Genomic DNA, 13,168 nt, shown 5'->3' with positions numbered 1-13,168 from the left:
GGTGACTTTTGCAACAAGTAGAAAAAAGAGCTCTTTCTGCTGCTTGCTCGTCAAGAAGGATTCATCTTCAGTAATCTATTTTGTGAGTGACACAATTTCACAGAAAGATGGACTTCTTCTGATACAGAAGAGGGTTATGCACAGAACTTGGAAATATTACTTTCTTGGGTTCCAGGACCCAGTATCCTTTAGCCAGTGGTCATGTGAAAGCTATAGTCTGATTGAGAGAGAGAGAGAGACAGACTATGAGAACATTCTCTAAACAAAATAAAATATCACACCTGTACTGACAAGATGGAGTGTGTCCAGAGAAGACTAAGATGAAAGATCATGAAAGGCACTGTGGCATCAAAGACCTAAATAAAGACTCCAATTCCGCTTTAAGTATATTTATTTTGAAAAGTGAAACAAAGGAAGGATGATGATCCACACATATCATATTTACATCAAAGGCAGGATAGACAATTTTAAAAAGCAAAACATTTTAAATGCTTTTTTTTTTGTATTCAGAACATTGAGACAAAGACGAAAAGAAGAAGAAAAATTCAAAATATCATCATATAAGAAAATAATGTATGAATACATTCTATAATCCAACTAATAATACTCCAGTCATATTGAAGTCATATTCAAGATGGTTAGGAGTCTCTGCACATCCTTTTAATTAATATGAAGACTCCAGTTTTCCTAAAAGCTTATCAAATACTATCCAGTTTTCAGAAGTTTAATGTATAAGATTTTTATCCCCACTGACATATTGCATCTTGATCTCAGTGCTTCAGTGGCCCATTCACACTACAGAATTATAACACTATGATTTGTGTCTTTTTAGATTGTAAGCCTGAGGGCAGGGAACTGTCTATTATCCCCTCTGTTGTAAGCCGCCCGGATTCCCAGTGATTGGCAGCATATAAATAAATCCTATTATTATTATTATTATTATTATTATTATTATTATTATTCTGCTGTAATTGCCATGGTTCTGTCCCATGGAATCCTAGAGCTGGCAGTTTAGGTGCATTTATAATTCTTAACCATCGCACTTTAGTGTCTCACTAGATTACCAATCCTCAGATCCCATAGGATGCAGCCAAGGTAGTTAAAGTGGAATAACAATGCTATAACCATGTAGTGTGAATAGGTCCCAGGCAATAGCACACAGGTAACAATCAAGGTATGATACCATTGTTATGTACATTTTGGGTATCTGATCTGAAATATTGCCTAATGATACAGTGAGAGGATTCAGCTGTAAAATACATCTGATTATCTTGATAGTAGTTACAATCATAAACCAATATTGTTTTACCACTAAATATGGGCAGAAGTACCACTTCCATTTTTACAACACCAACAGAGTAAATAATTATGGAGAAGTTCTTCTTTGAATTACATATATCAAAATCAAAAATGGTATGCTTTTCAAATAAATCTCTGCACTGATCCATTCTTCTAGTTACTTCTTGATGGTAACTTTTGGTCTATAGATACATGGGAAAAAGGGAGATGTAACATTTCATTCCTTTGGACATATGAAGCATTTACTCTGAGTACATCAAAATCCTTATATTTAATTAGTTTGCCCCTTTAACTAAATCAAAAACTTCTCTTGGAACACTTACACTACTAATAATTGGGCAAAAGAAATATATAAAAGTTAAAATGCTAGTACTGAAGAGAATCCAGGAATAAAAAAAAAATCTTTCTTTTTTTCCTGAGCAAAGATTTTTGACCAGACTTAACTCCACTTTCACTGCCAATAACACCATTGTGCTAATCATAGTAAAATTAAAAGAATTTTGCTAGAATCTAACTAAAGGTTGACAAATTATCCAATAGTCTTGGAAAAGATGTCTTGCATTTGATGATTCCTTACTTTTCCCTGACCTCTCCTTCTTTCAAATAAATTTCACCTTGTTTGTGGTTGGAAACTGGGCTGGAGGTAATTTCCACATTTTAGTACTGCACTCATGCTGTAGATATTCTGTAATTACTTATATGTGCCCACCTAATTTATTTGAAACTCCTTTCCTCTTCTTCAGTCGTATATAGCTCAATATTTATATTCTGCAGTAAAGGCTTGGGGCTCCCATGTCAGCAAGGTGGATCATTTATGGCTGGTTGGATGGCTGTTGTTGTTAATAATGCATTTGACCCTGCTTTTTCCTCCTTTTGCCAACCTGGAGTACCCATAAGCAGTTACCTGAAGGCCAGGCATTCAGAAGGTAATGTTTCTTTTGTCCATTTGTTGTTTCTTGTTATTTACAGTGTTGCCAATGTCTTGACTTTCACATAAAAACGGGGACTTTTCAGAGCTTTTGGTGTGATTTTGGTGCCTGGCTCTATTACAGTGCATTTTTGGTGACTTTTGCCCATTTCAGCTCCAGCCCTGACTCTGACAGCCAGGCTGGCTAACAACCCTTTGGAGTGTCACACATTAACAGTTTTCAGCCAATCAGAGAGAGGACTGGAGAGTGGTCGCCGCCCCCGCCCTCAGGAAGTGCTCTCTCTCTCTCTCTCTCTCTCTCTCTCTCTCTCTCTCAGCCCCCGACTCCCTCTTAAGTCTAGCTTTATTAGACTTAAGCGTACTTCCTCAGATGCATGGGAATTGTAGTTCATTGTGGCACCAGAGCTCTTTCTCACAAAACTACAATTCCCAGGGTTCCCTAGCACTGAGCCAGGGCAGTTAAAGCGGTCTCAAACTGGATTATTTCTGCAGTATGGATTGGACCTTGAGCATTTTTAATAACGAAGGTCCAAAACACTGTAGAAATAATCCAGTTTGTGACCGCTTTAACTCTCCTGGCTCAGTGCTAGGGAATCCTGGGAATTGTAGTTTGTTGTGGCACCAGAGCTCTTTTTGATAAAGAAGGCGCAATGTCTCACAAAACTACACTTCCCAGGGTTACCTAGCACTGAGCCAGGGCAGCTAAAGCGGTCTCAAACTGGATTATTTCTGCAGTGTGTCTTGGACCCAACTCAGGCTGCATCTTCACTCCAGAGACAATCCAGTTTCATACCGTTTTTACTGCCATGGCCCAGTGCTATGAAATCCTGGGAACTGTAGTTTGTTGTCACACCAGAGTTTGCTGAGAGAGAAGGTTAAATGTCTCTGAAAACTAGAATTCCCAAGATTCCCTAGCACTGAGCCATGGCAATTAAAAGGGTGTCTTTCTGCAGTGCGGTTGCAGCCTAACACATTTCTATTTGGCACAAAGCTTCCTGAACCCCCTTCATGTCAAAATAAATATCTTAAAAGGACTGAAAGATTCTTTGTTTGGTTCAGTGGTGATTTTGAGAGTTGAAATAAGTTACAATTATTTTTATTCAATTATGTTTACGTTTATTTGCAAAACATCCGCCATTTTAACATTATGGGAATTTTCCGGGAATTGTGACTGAATATTCCGTGTGATGTGGCGGTATTCAGTGTGTTTTGGACAAACATTTTGGGGAATTATCTTTGAGGCTTGTTGGTAACACTGGTTGTTAAGTGCCTTCCAATCAACCCCAACTCATGGTGACCCCATGGATGAGACATCTCCAAGACTCCCTATACTTCACTGCACTGCTTAGATCCTGCAGACTCAGGCCCACGTCTTTCCTGATGGAGTCTAACCATTTGGTGTGTAGTCTACCTCTCTTTTTACTACCTTCCACCTTTCCTGGCATTATTGTCTTTTCTTATTAGTCATGCCTTCTCGTGTGGCAAAAGTATGACATCTCAGTTTCATCATCATCAATATTTGATCAGGATATTTGGTGCAGGATATTTTTAATTATTTAGATTTCATCGCTTTCTAGGTTGAATTTATGTAGATCCTTGGTTATCATTATTTTTATTTTATTTTATTTCTATGTTGCCTTTCTCCCAAAAAGGGACCCAAGGTGGCTCACAATATAGAAACACATTAAACAAAAATTTTAAAAACAATTAAAATAACCTAATTAAAACACTACAAAATTAAAATTTAAAACATACAAAAATTAAAAACATAATCTAAAACAACCTCCCGCCCCAAATAAAACCAGCCCTGCACAATGGCAGAAGCAGCCCCAATTATGTTAATTGTGGAGACATGCAATAATGGCTGCTCTGAGATGGAAAAGTTGTTATTAACTAACACGATTTCAGCCAGAATGGGGCTCATGTGGCAATGTCCTTAATTATGCAAACATTAGTAGTCAATGTTGAATATTAGCAAAAGTGTCTAACATTTTAACTAGCTTTACATGTTAAACTGTGTGTTTTGAGTTAATATAAATGGTTCTGAATTTTATTTTTGAGATTCTATATTGTTATGAACTGTTTTGATTGAGTTTAATATATCCCACGTGAAAATCCCATGATAAAAATAGGACATACATACTTAAATAAATAAACAAATAAATGTAGATTGCTCACCCAATGAGTACTTATTAAGGCTTACTTCCATCAGCATGAGATGGGCAGGTGCAAATGATTTTTCCAGTGATGAGGTTGGTGTCACACTTGCAGCCTTCATTGCATGGATTTCCAATGCAGGCATCATTGAGATGGCACAGCAAACCTGTGGGTGATGGACATTATTACAGTAGGTCCTCCACATTTGCTGGGGTTAGGGGCACAGGATTCCCATGAAGGTGGAAAAAATCACACCAAAAGAAAACCCTAATTATTTTTTACCTATGAGAACATCACATTGAAACGTGGCCTTCCAGAACTTTTCTAAAATTCAATCAAACCCTCTGGCTATGAAGAAGGTCCTTATACATGTATTTCATGCAGAATAAAGGCAGGCATCCAGACCAATGGATGTACAATGTAAGTCCAGGACTGAACGACTTTTTTTTTTGTTTAATTTATCTAGAATAGCCCTCTCACACCATCAAGAGGCTGTAAAGTTTAAGCACTCTGGTCTTTTTTAAGAGCAGGAGAGACCTCTTTTCTAAAGCCGAAGTGACATCTATTCATTTCTTGTTTAGGAAGAAAAGGGAGGGAGGGAAGGAAGGAAGGAAGGAAGGAAGGAAGGAAGGAAGGAAGGAAGGACTCTTTTACTCCTAAAAAAGCAATTTCAGCTACAAATCTGGTGGGATTAATCCCTACAGATCATAGTTAGTATGGGGGAAGTCTATTTTTTTAAGGACCATAAGAGGATATAAGTGTGGTACGATACAGAGGGTACATCTTACCCATCTCTGTTCTGTGATATACAGTACAATTGGATAGGCTATGTTTCTGATGCCAAGACTCTTGTGAATTAACTTAGGGCAAGGGTTTCATTGGAGGCACTGGGCTACACAACACTCAAAAGCATACTGATTGAAGGCTCTCTTTCCAGACAGGACCACTTTTATTATATCATTAGCATGCCATTTCCAAACCATTCTGGGCAGGGTATGGGATTGGTATGGAATGAGTGATAAAGGGTGTTACTACACAGGAGAACGCCACTGATGCCACCAGTAATCCTAAAATCATTCTTCAAAATTGGCTGCTATGGCACAGATGGAGAATCGCTTGGGAACTCCTGGCAGCATTGGCAGCATTCTCCCATGTGGTAACACCCATTCTCACCTGTTCCATGCCAATCCCATCCCATGACAAGAACGGGATGGAAATGGGGTGAAATAAACTTAAGTGATAACTTACAAAGCATGCAGAAATGCAAACTTCTTACTTATGGATCACAACTAATATCTGGGGAACACAGTGCCCTCTAAGAATACTGATGTTCTGGAATATGCAAGAGACAAATGGGTGCATAATTCAAGTCTGGGATTAGGCTACATCTCTAATGTCATTACACTTATGGATCATCCTGGAATAATGCCAGAGGGTTTCATTGTAGGGATGGGGCCACACTTGTACCTGTCCTGCCTGGTGGGCATTCACAGTAAAAGGAGGCCACGCGGTCATGGCAAGTGGCCCCTGTGAAGCAGGCTGCGCTAAGACAATCATCAATGTTCTCACTGCAGTCCTTGCCAGTCCAGCCATTGACACAGTCACAGTTGTAGCTCCCAGGAGTGTTCTGGCAGGTGCCTCCATTTTGGCAGACATTGGGGATCAGCTGGCATTCATCTACATCTTCCATGCAGTCCTGGCCTAGGAGATATTAGGAGAACACTATGAAGACAAGAATATGTTGAAAGCCCACGAGCAGCAAATGGAATCCAGAAGGGCTTCTCAAGCCATTCCCACCATGCACCAGCAACTCCATAAAACACAGACACTGATCTTGCTGTTTTCTCAGCTCATATTTCACCAACAAATGTTATAGTGGAGAACAGGACACAGCATTAAAATAACTGAACCTCTGTGGTTTTTCTTCTGTTACACTTTGTGTTATCCTATAGTTGTGCTATACATGGAAATGGGCTCAGTGGTGACTGTCTTAAGAGTGTATATTCATCCTGAATCTAAATTTGCTACCCAGTAACATGGGCAATGGCTGCTGGATGGATAAGGATCAAAAATAGGAGTTTGATCATATTAATCATGGCAATGTCCAGGTTTGTTATGTAGACCTAGGGTGATATCCTCTCACTGACTTTCTTTTTTCTTGTTGTGGAGGCTGGCATCTTTGCCAAACACACCCAGTGACCAACACACCTTTTAGCTGCATCAGGAACCTGTCTCTACAGCTGCTTCATGACCATTGGGCATTGTGGATGTCATAGCCAGACATTCCTCTGATGCTTACTGCTGTCCACACATCACTAAAAAGCCATAGATTTGGACCTCTTGCAGCTTAAAGGTGGGTTCTTGGGAGATGAAAAGGGAGACATAATATAGTTCTACATGTGGAACTTTTATGCTGTGTTTCTGCAGTGCAGCATCTCAGCCAATGAGTCCTCTTTCAAAGCATGGTAAAGTTACATTTAGGTTCTACAACTTCCAGAAATCTCTCACTAGGAGGGCCACTGGCCATGCTGGCTATGGGATTCTGTATCTAGTATTAAAAAAAAAAAGTAACATTTCCCATTGGGACACACTGCATGAGACAAACATTTTTTCTTTCCCAAACGCTGTGGCTTCACAACAAAGATGCCATGTTACCCCTTCACAATACTATTTTCAGCTGAGCATCTTTATGGGACCTCAGATGCTAGAGATTCAAGTTCCAAGTCCCAAGTCAGGTAATTAAAATTATTAACATGCAGTCTCTTTCTCAAAGGGATTGAACTCACTTGTACATGTTGCATTCACCTTCAGACTGGCCAGGAAATCACAATGTGGAGTAGGTGACATTGGTTTGAGCTGGGGCTCCCCTGTACTGATGTGAAAGAACTTCTTCTCTTTGGCATTGTACAGTGGCCATTCCACCTCATTGGGTGTTGATCCAGTAGGATTCCTTTGAATACAAAAAATAAATCATGTTTTAAAGCGAGGCTCAAGGCAAAGCAGATGTTAAGAGAAATTTAACATATTTCTTCATATATACAATTGCAATCCCTTAGTAATTCAGGTAGATGAAGCCTATGTTAATTTTCCCATGACCAATCACAAGACAAATCTAGATGCAACATATGCCAATGAGAAAAACAACAAGCTGTAACAAAAAGATGTCTTTTATTGCTTGACAGAGCACCTTGTTGTTTTAAAAAATCATAAAAGAACCATCAGCTTTAACAGTCATTTACACTGTTTTTCCAGCATACGAATGACACCAGAATCAGCATCAAATAATCACCAGAATTCAAACATAAATATATTTCCTAGCTTTTTGTCTATTTATCAAATGGAAATAGTTATATATGGTTTGATTATGATTTACCATTTTTCTCCTTCAAATAAAAGGCAATGTAGCTATAAATGCCAACAAATCCATGGGTGAAAGGCTAGCTCCAGAGCTGAAGACCTTGTATAAATATCCTGTCAGTGTGCTATCTATGGCCCGATACCGATGGGCTCTCCATGACATCCTTGACAGGTGCTAGGCTTGCCTGGGGGCGGAGCGACCCCACACCCCACACCCCTAGCATGTGGCCAGGGCGTCACCACTGCACAGTACCATACAGATGGTGCACGTAGCAATGATGTTGCAGCTGCACCATGTCAAAATAGTGTGGCGTAGCTGTGACATCATTGTGCCATCTCCAGCGCTTTGCGGCGGCGCAGCTGCACCGCAAAAAGGAACTGCTTCTGTGTGCTCCTTTTTTGCTGTGCAGCAGTACCACTCTTGGTGCTGTGTACCGCGCCTAACAAACTGTTAGATTTCTTCTTCTTGACATCAGCCAGGCAGGGTTGTATGCCAGAATCAGCAGCAGCAGCATCTTGAAAAGCCATGAGTTGGTATAGCCACTATTTAAATTTCCCACATTGGGACTGATAAGGTTGGGATTACAGGGAATTTAGATATTGTCTATGTCCAATCAGTCAGCACTGCTTGGAGAACTGGACTGTAATACAAAAGTAAAAGAACTCTATGATAGATATTAGCAGTAGACAGTTACCCATAGATGCCAGTCACTGATACCATTCCTGCATTAATATCAGATTGTCTTTTTCCAAAATGGCCGTGGTATAATATAGTCCCACTAGATCAATATTTATGAACGTCCTGATATAATTTTGCTCATGGTGTCATGTGCTGCTTCCAGAACATGGAAATGGACTCTGACTCAGAGACTTAAGCAATGAACGTCCTGGGATCTGATGCTGAAATGAAGCAGGAGTGGGTTCCAGAGCCACACATCTCAGATACAGACCAGAATGCAGTACCAGCTCTGGCAGAGAGTCCTGCCTATTCAGATACAGAAGACAATTTACGCATCCCTACCTTTGCCAAGCAGAGACAACAAAGGGAGGACTTCCGGCAGTCTCAGAGGATTTATAGGAAGCAGCAGTTACTTCAGCAGCAGCTGTGTTGAACTGCTTATCTATAAATTCTCAGCGCTACCCTCCAAGAGATGTCAGAAATTATATGACCCACCTGGCTCCCTGTCATGTTCCTGAACTCTGTGTTTGACCTACACCAGCATTTCTCAACCTGTGGTTCATGACCCCTTTGGGGGTCAAACGACCCTTTCCCAGGGGTTGATTCTGGATACCATTTACCTTGATCTCTCTTGCCAGACCTGAAGCTTGTGATTGAATTTTATTTGGGACTTAAAGCTTTTACTTGCTTAGGGAAAATAAGTTCTGGACTGTAATCTTCTTTGTTACTTAGCTTGCTCATTAGCTGATGCCACATCTCTGCTGTCCGTTGTGCAGCAACCTGCCTTGCCTGGACTGGGTTGGACACATAGCTGCAATCAGGTATTATGCATATCAGGAAAAGGAATACCTTTTTCAAAGGAAACAGGCTGAAAATTAACCACATATGTGAACTGCAACAAGTTCAAAAATGCCATCTATGAAATGATTACAAAATGGATCAGAACTGAACCACTTGAAGGACTGCTTGATCCAGTACCAACACACCCAGGATTTTAGATCAGCTGAGAAGAGTCTGCTAGTGGCATCTGGGAGTATAGTTGTTCAGAGAGTAATCACACCTGTCAAGTCGTTCTAAGTGTTAGTACCTCAATTATGGAATTTTTTTTTCTGTTGTCCCCCCCCCCCCCACACACACACACACACCCTCTATATTTTCATCTTTTTGGCACAGAAAAGAAAGGAGCAAGTGTTTACTATGACTTTTACTGTTTTTTGTCTATATTAGTCTTATTTTATTTTATCATTTTAATTTCCAGTTGATAATAGTTTTGATATTAGATATGTGGTCATCATGATTTTAGATAGTTTTGTGAACAATGTTTTTATACTGATTGTTAGACAACCTGCGTGCTTATGAGGAATGGTGGAGCATAGATTACATTATTTTTCATCATCATCAATTTCATCCTTATCAAGCATGGTCTTATGACCCAGAATAGTTTATGACTTACCCACTTCTGGCAAATTCAGCCCAATATCGCATCACTCTATGGCTCAGTGCCTTCTCTGTCTCTGTGACAGACTGAGTTGTTTGCAGAGCTGTTGTAAGGCTTCCAAACAGGTAAGGTACTTCAGATCCATAAGGTGTCTCTACCCATTCAGGCCATATGGATCCAGATGTGCGGTGATCAAAGGAGTAAACATACACAGGCCTCCCAGCTTCTCTGATTTTTGCAGCAAATTCATTCAAAGAACAGACAAAGAAATAATCTCTAAAATACTGAGCAAAAGCCAAACGATACCGCTCTGGACCATGAAAGCTTTCACTGAACTTCAGTGCTACAGCCTTAGCAGCAACTTCATCTGTTCCTTTTGGCATAGTTCTCATCACCCCTTGATGAAGCTGCTCCCAAGTCAATGTCCCACCATTTGTTTTGGTACTAGAATACATATATAATACAAATGTAGACCCTTCATCAGTTAGGATGCCAGTAAGTACTGATTTGTCCCGAAGATCTGCTGTCTCCAGAAGCTTTTCAGGCTCATCTGGCAAGAACTCTCCATCTACTGTCAAGGAATTGATAGCAGTCAGATGAGAAAACTTTTTGTCCCAAATTTCTATTCTCTGTAGACATTGCACCACATGAATGTCAGCATTTTGAGTACACCCCACTTGTTTGCTCACCGTCTCTGCATCTAGCTTTGCTTCCTTGGGGTTCTTCCAAGGCCAGAGGGCATTGGGAACTCCACTCTGAAGCACAGCATGGGAGAAAAGTGGTTGGCTTACTGGTGAGAGAAGATGGAATCCCACCATGGCTGCTCCAGCGCTATGGCCAACAAGAGTCAATTGAGTTGTATTTCCACCAAAGACAGCTGCATTCTCCTTCAACCACTTCAGTGCTAGATGTTGGTCCCACAAGCCAATGTTTCCTGGGGCATGTGGTGGCATGTAAAGAAAACCCAAAGCTCCCAAGCGGTAATTCATGGAGGCCACAATGACATTCTCTGTGACAGCTAAAAGTGCTCCATCATAGATCTCCAATGAAGCAGTGCCAGTGATATAACCCATACCTTGGATCCATACAAGGAGAGGTGCTGGGGTGGAGGGCTTTGGGTGGGGCACCCAGACATTGAGGAAGAGACAGTCCTCTGAAAGTGGTGTGTTGGCAGTCCATATGTCTACATCAAGGAGGCCAGAAGCATTTGTCTGGGGACAGGAGTTGCCAAATCTGGTGGTCTCCAATACATGACTCCAGGGAGGATGAGGAAGAGGCTTCTGGAAACGCAGTTTTCCTAGAGGGGGCTTAGCATAGGGGATACCCAAATAGGCAGTCACAGAGCCAGAACCAGCCAGGATTCTTTTGCCTTTAATGGGGCCACTGCTGGTCACCACTGAAGGGTCATCTTCAGAGGCACAGAAGGAAGTCAGTGAGAGGAAGAAAAGGCCAAAAACTGAAAGGAGGAAGTGAGACATAGCAGCTGTAGCTGAAAGAGCCAGAATTGCTGAGGAGGAGAGAAAACATATTATATTTTTCCCTCATTTGGGACATCTGTTTCATGCTAGCCATATAAAGTGTCCAAAAGACAAGCTCTGTTTGCCTTTTTACAGAAAAAAAAACCAACTTGAATTCTGTGCTTCTTTTAACTGGAATCATTCTGAGCCTAGAAATAGGTGCATGCCTGGAAACTCTCCCTCCTCTGGAATCACTGATGCCTAGCTAACAAGTGCTGGAATATTAGCATCAATGCTTTTGTGTAGCTCTATGTTTCCTTGAGAAGGCATGATGCCTTCCACAGAGAAACACTGATGCATGGCTCTATGGTCATTTGGTCAGTGTGACTCTTAGAAGAGGTCACTTTCCATACCTCCCTTTCTGGGAGTCAATACACTTTATTGCCCCTTGTTCAGTCTCCTCCTATCTCTGCTCTCACCAAGCATGGAAGCAGAAACCAGAATTGGAGGTTTGTGTCCACATTTTGCATGCTCAGACTGTGAGCCTTGGGAGAGGTCCAGATAGGGAGAAGGAGGGAGTAAAATGATGCCCCCCCCCCCATTTAGATCCTTTGTTGCATGCCCCTGAGTTTGAAACCTCGACTTATCCATGGGTCAAATCAAAATCCATGATTTTGCCCCCCAAACCTGCCCTTGACTTATACATGAGTTAGACTTATACAGAAGTACAGTGCGCCCTTACTTTACGCGGGGGATCTGTTCCTGACTCCCCCACATAAAGCAAATACCACCTATGCTTGAGCCCCATTTAAATGAATGGGGCTCGTGCACGTGCTGGTGCGGTGGCATGGCGACACATGTGTGCCATGGGCACACACCCCATTTGTCCCTATGGGACGTGCTGCCCCTTCTCCCTGCGTGGCTTTCAGTATATGCTGAAAGCCATGTAAAGCACGCTTGCATATGATGCGGGCGCACTGTATATATGGTAACAAGATTCTTGTTGTTAGAAAATATTATTGGTTTGGTTTTTTTTTGTGGTTAAATTAGTTTAGCAGCAGCAGCAGCACCACCAACACAGCAACAAGCGTGTACTCCAAAGGTATTTGGTAAAAACAATTAGATCTGAGTTTCTGGTAAATAAATAAGATACATTGGTAGGTAAAAAGAAACGTATGTTATTGTCTGTTATGTCCTTTATTGACAGTGTCTGCCCTTGGCCCCATCAGATGTAATCCATAGACTGAGATTCTATCAGAGCTTGAAAACATTACTTTAATGGCCTAACACTCCCTAAATCTTCCTGAATTGGCCATGTTGACTGAGGAATTTGGGGAACTGTAATCCAAACATTTTGTAATATTTCCATCTATCAATTCTTATTTGAATGAGTTACAGCTGGGGAGGAGACCAAACTGTGAAAATTTCCTGGATGTTATCTGGCCATTCAAATAATCTCTAAAGCACATTAGGGTCAATCTAGCTCTTTGCAACTCTTCTTTAAACATGCAAATTTATTAGATAAGGCTTGCATGTGTGTAATAGTCCAAAAATGTTAATTTCAGAATCATTTTTGTTCTTGAAAGAATGAGGAAACACAGTGGTATAAGTAAGGGCTCCTGATTTCAGTTCCAGTGCCAGCTGTCTCCCAATTCCCTAAAGACCACTCTACCATTCTCTCCTATTTCTCAACTATGTTTTTTAGTTTTCTGGTGTGCTGTGAAGTAACATGTACTTTCAACTGCCTAAACCATTCTGTGCATTATTAACTCACCTCTTTCTCCTCGGTGGGTTCTTGCCCCTCAGCGTCCGTAGCAGCTCAGACCTAGAGGCAGAAAGTAGTTCCTGATGAA

The 13,168-nt window shown here is 41.0% G+C and overlaps 1 protein-coding gene across 1 annotated transcript; it reads right to left on the bottom strand.

Annotated features, from left to right (window-relative positions):
• Positions 1-380: 380 nt before the first annotated feature.
• LOC149321118 (cholinesterase-like) lies at positions 381-13,168 on the bottom strand. Its single transcript, XM_089515872.1, has 6 exons — positions 13,090-13,168; positions 9,874-11,365; positions 7,171-7,334; positions 5,852-6,085; positions 4,406-4,550; positions 381-1,481 (listed from the first exon to the last, which is right to left on the bottom strand). The coding sequence occupies exons 2-5, from the start codon at positions 11,334-11,336 to the stop codon at positions 4,420-4,422; spliced, it is 1,992 nt and encodes a 663-aa protein (XP_089371998.1). The 5' UTR covers positions 11,337-11,365; positions 13,090-13,168; the 3' UTR covers positions 381-1,481; positions 4,406-4,419.

The sequence above is a fragment of the Sceloporus occidentalis genome, unplaced genomic scaffold (assembly GCF_023333645.1).
Source record: "Sceloporus occidentalis isolate IW3139 unplaced genomic scaffold, rSceOcc1.0.p SCAF_1, whole genome shotgun sequence".
Lineage (NCBI taxonomy): Eukaryota > Metazoa > Chordata > Lepidosauria > Squamata > Phrynosomatidae > Sceloporus > Sceloporus occidentalis.
The sequence above is the reverse complement of the archived record's forward strand: the minus strand, read 5'-3'. Positions and strand labels throughout refer to the sequence as shown.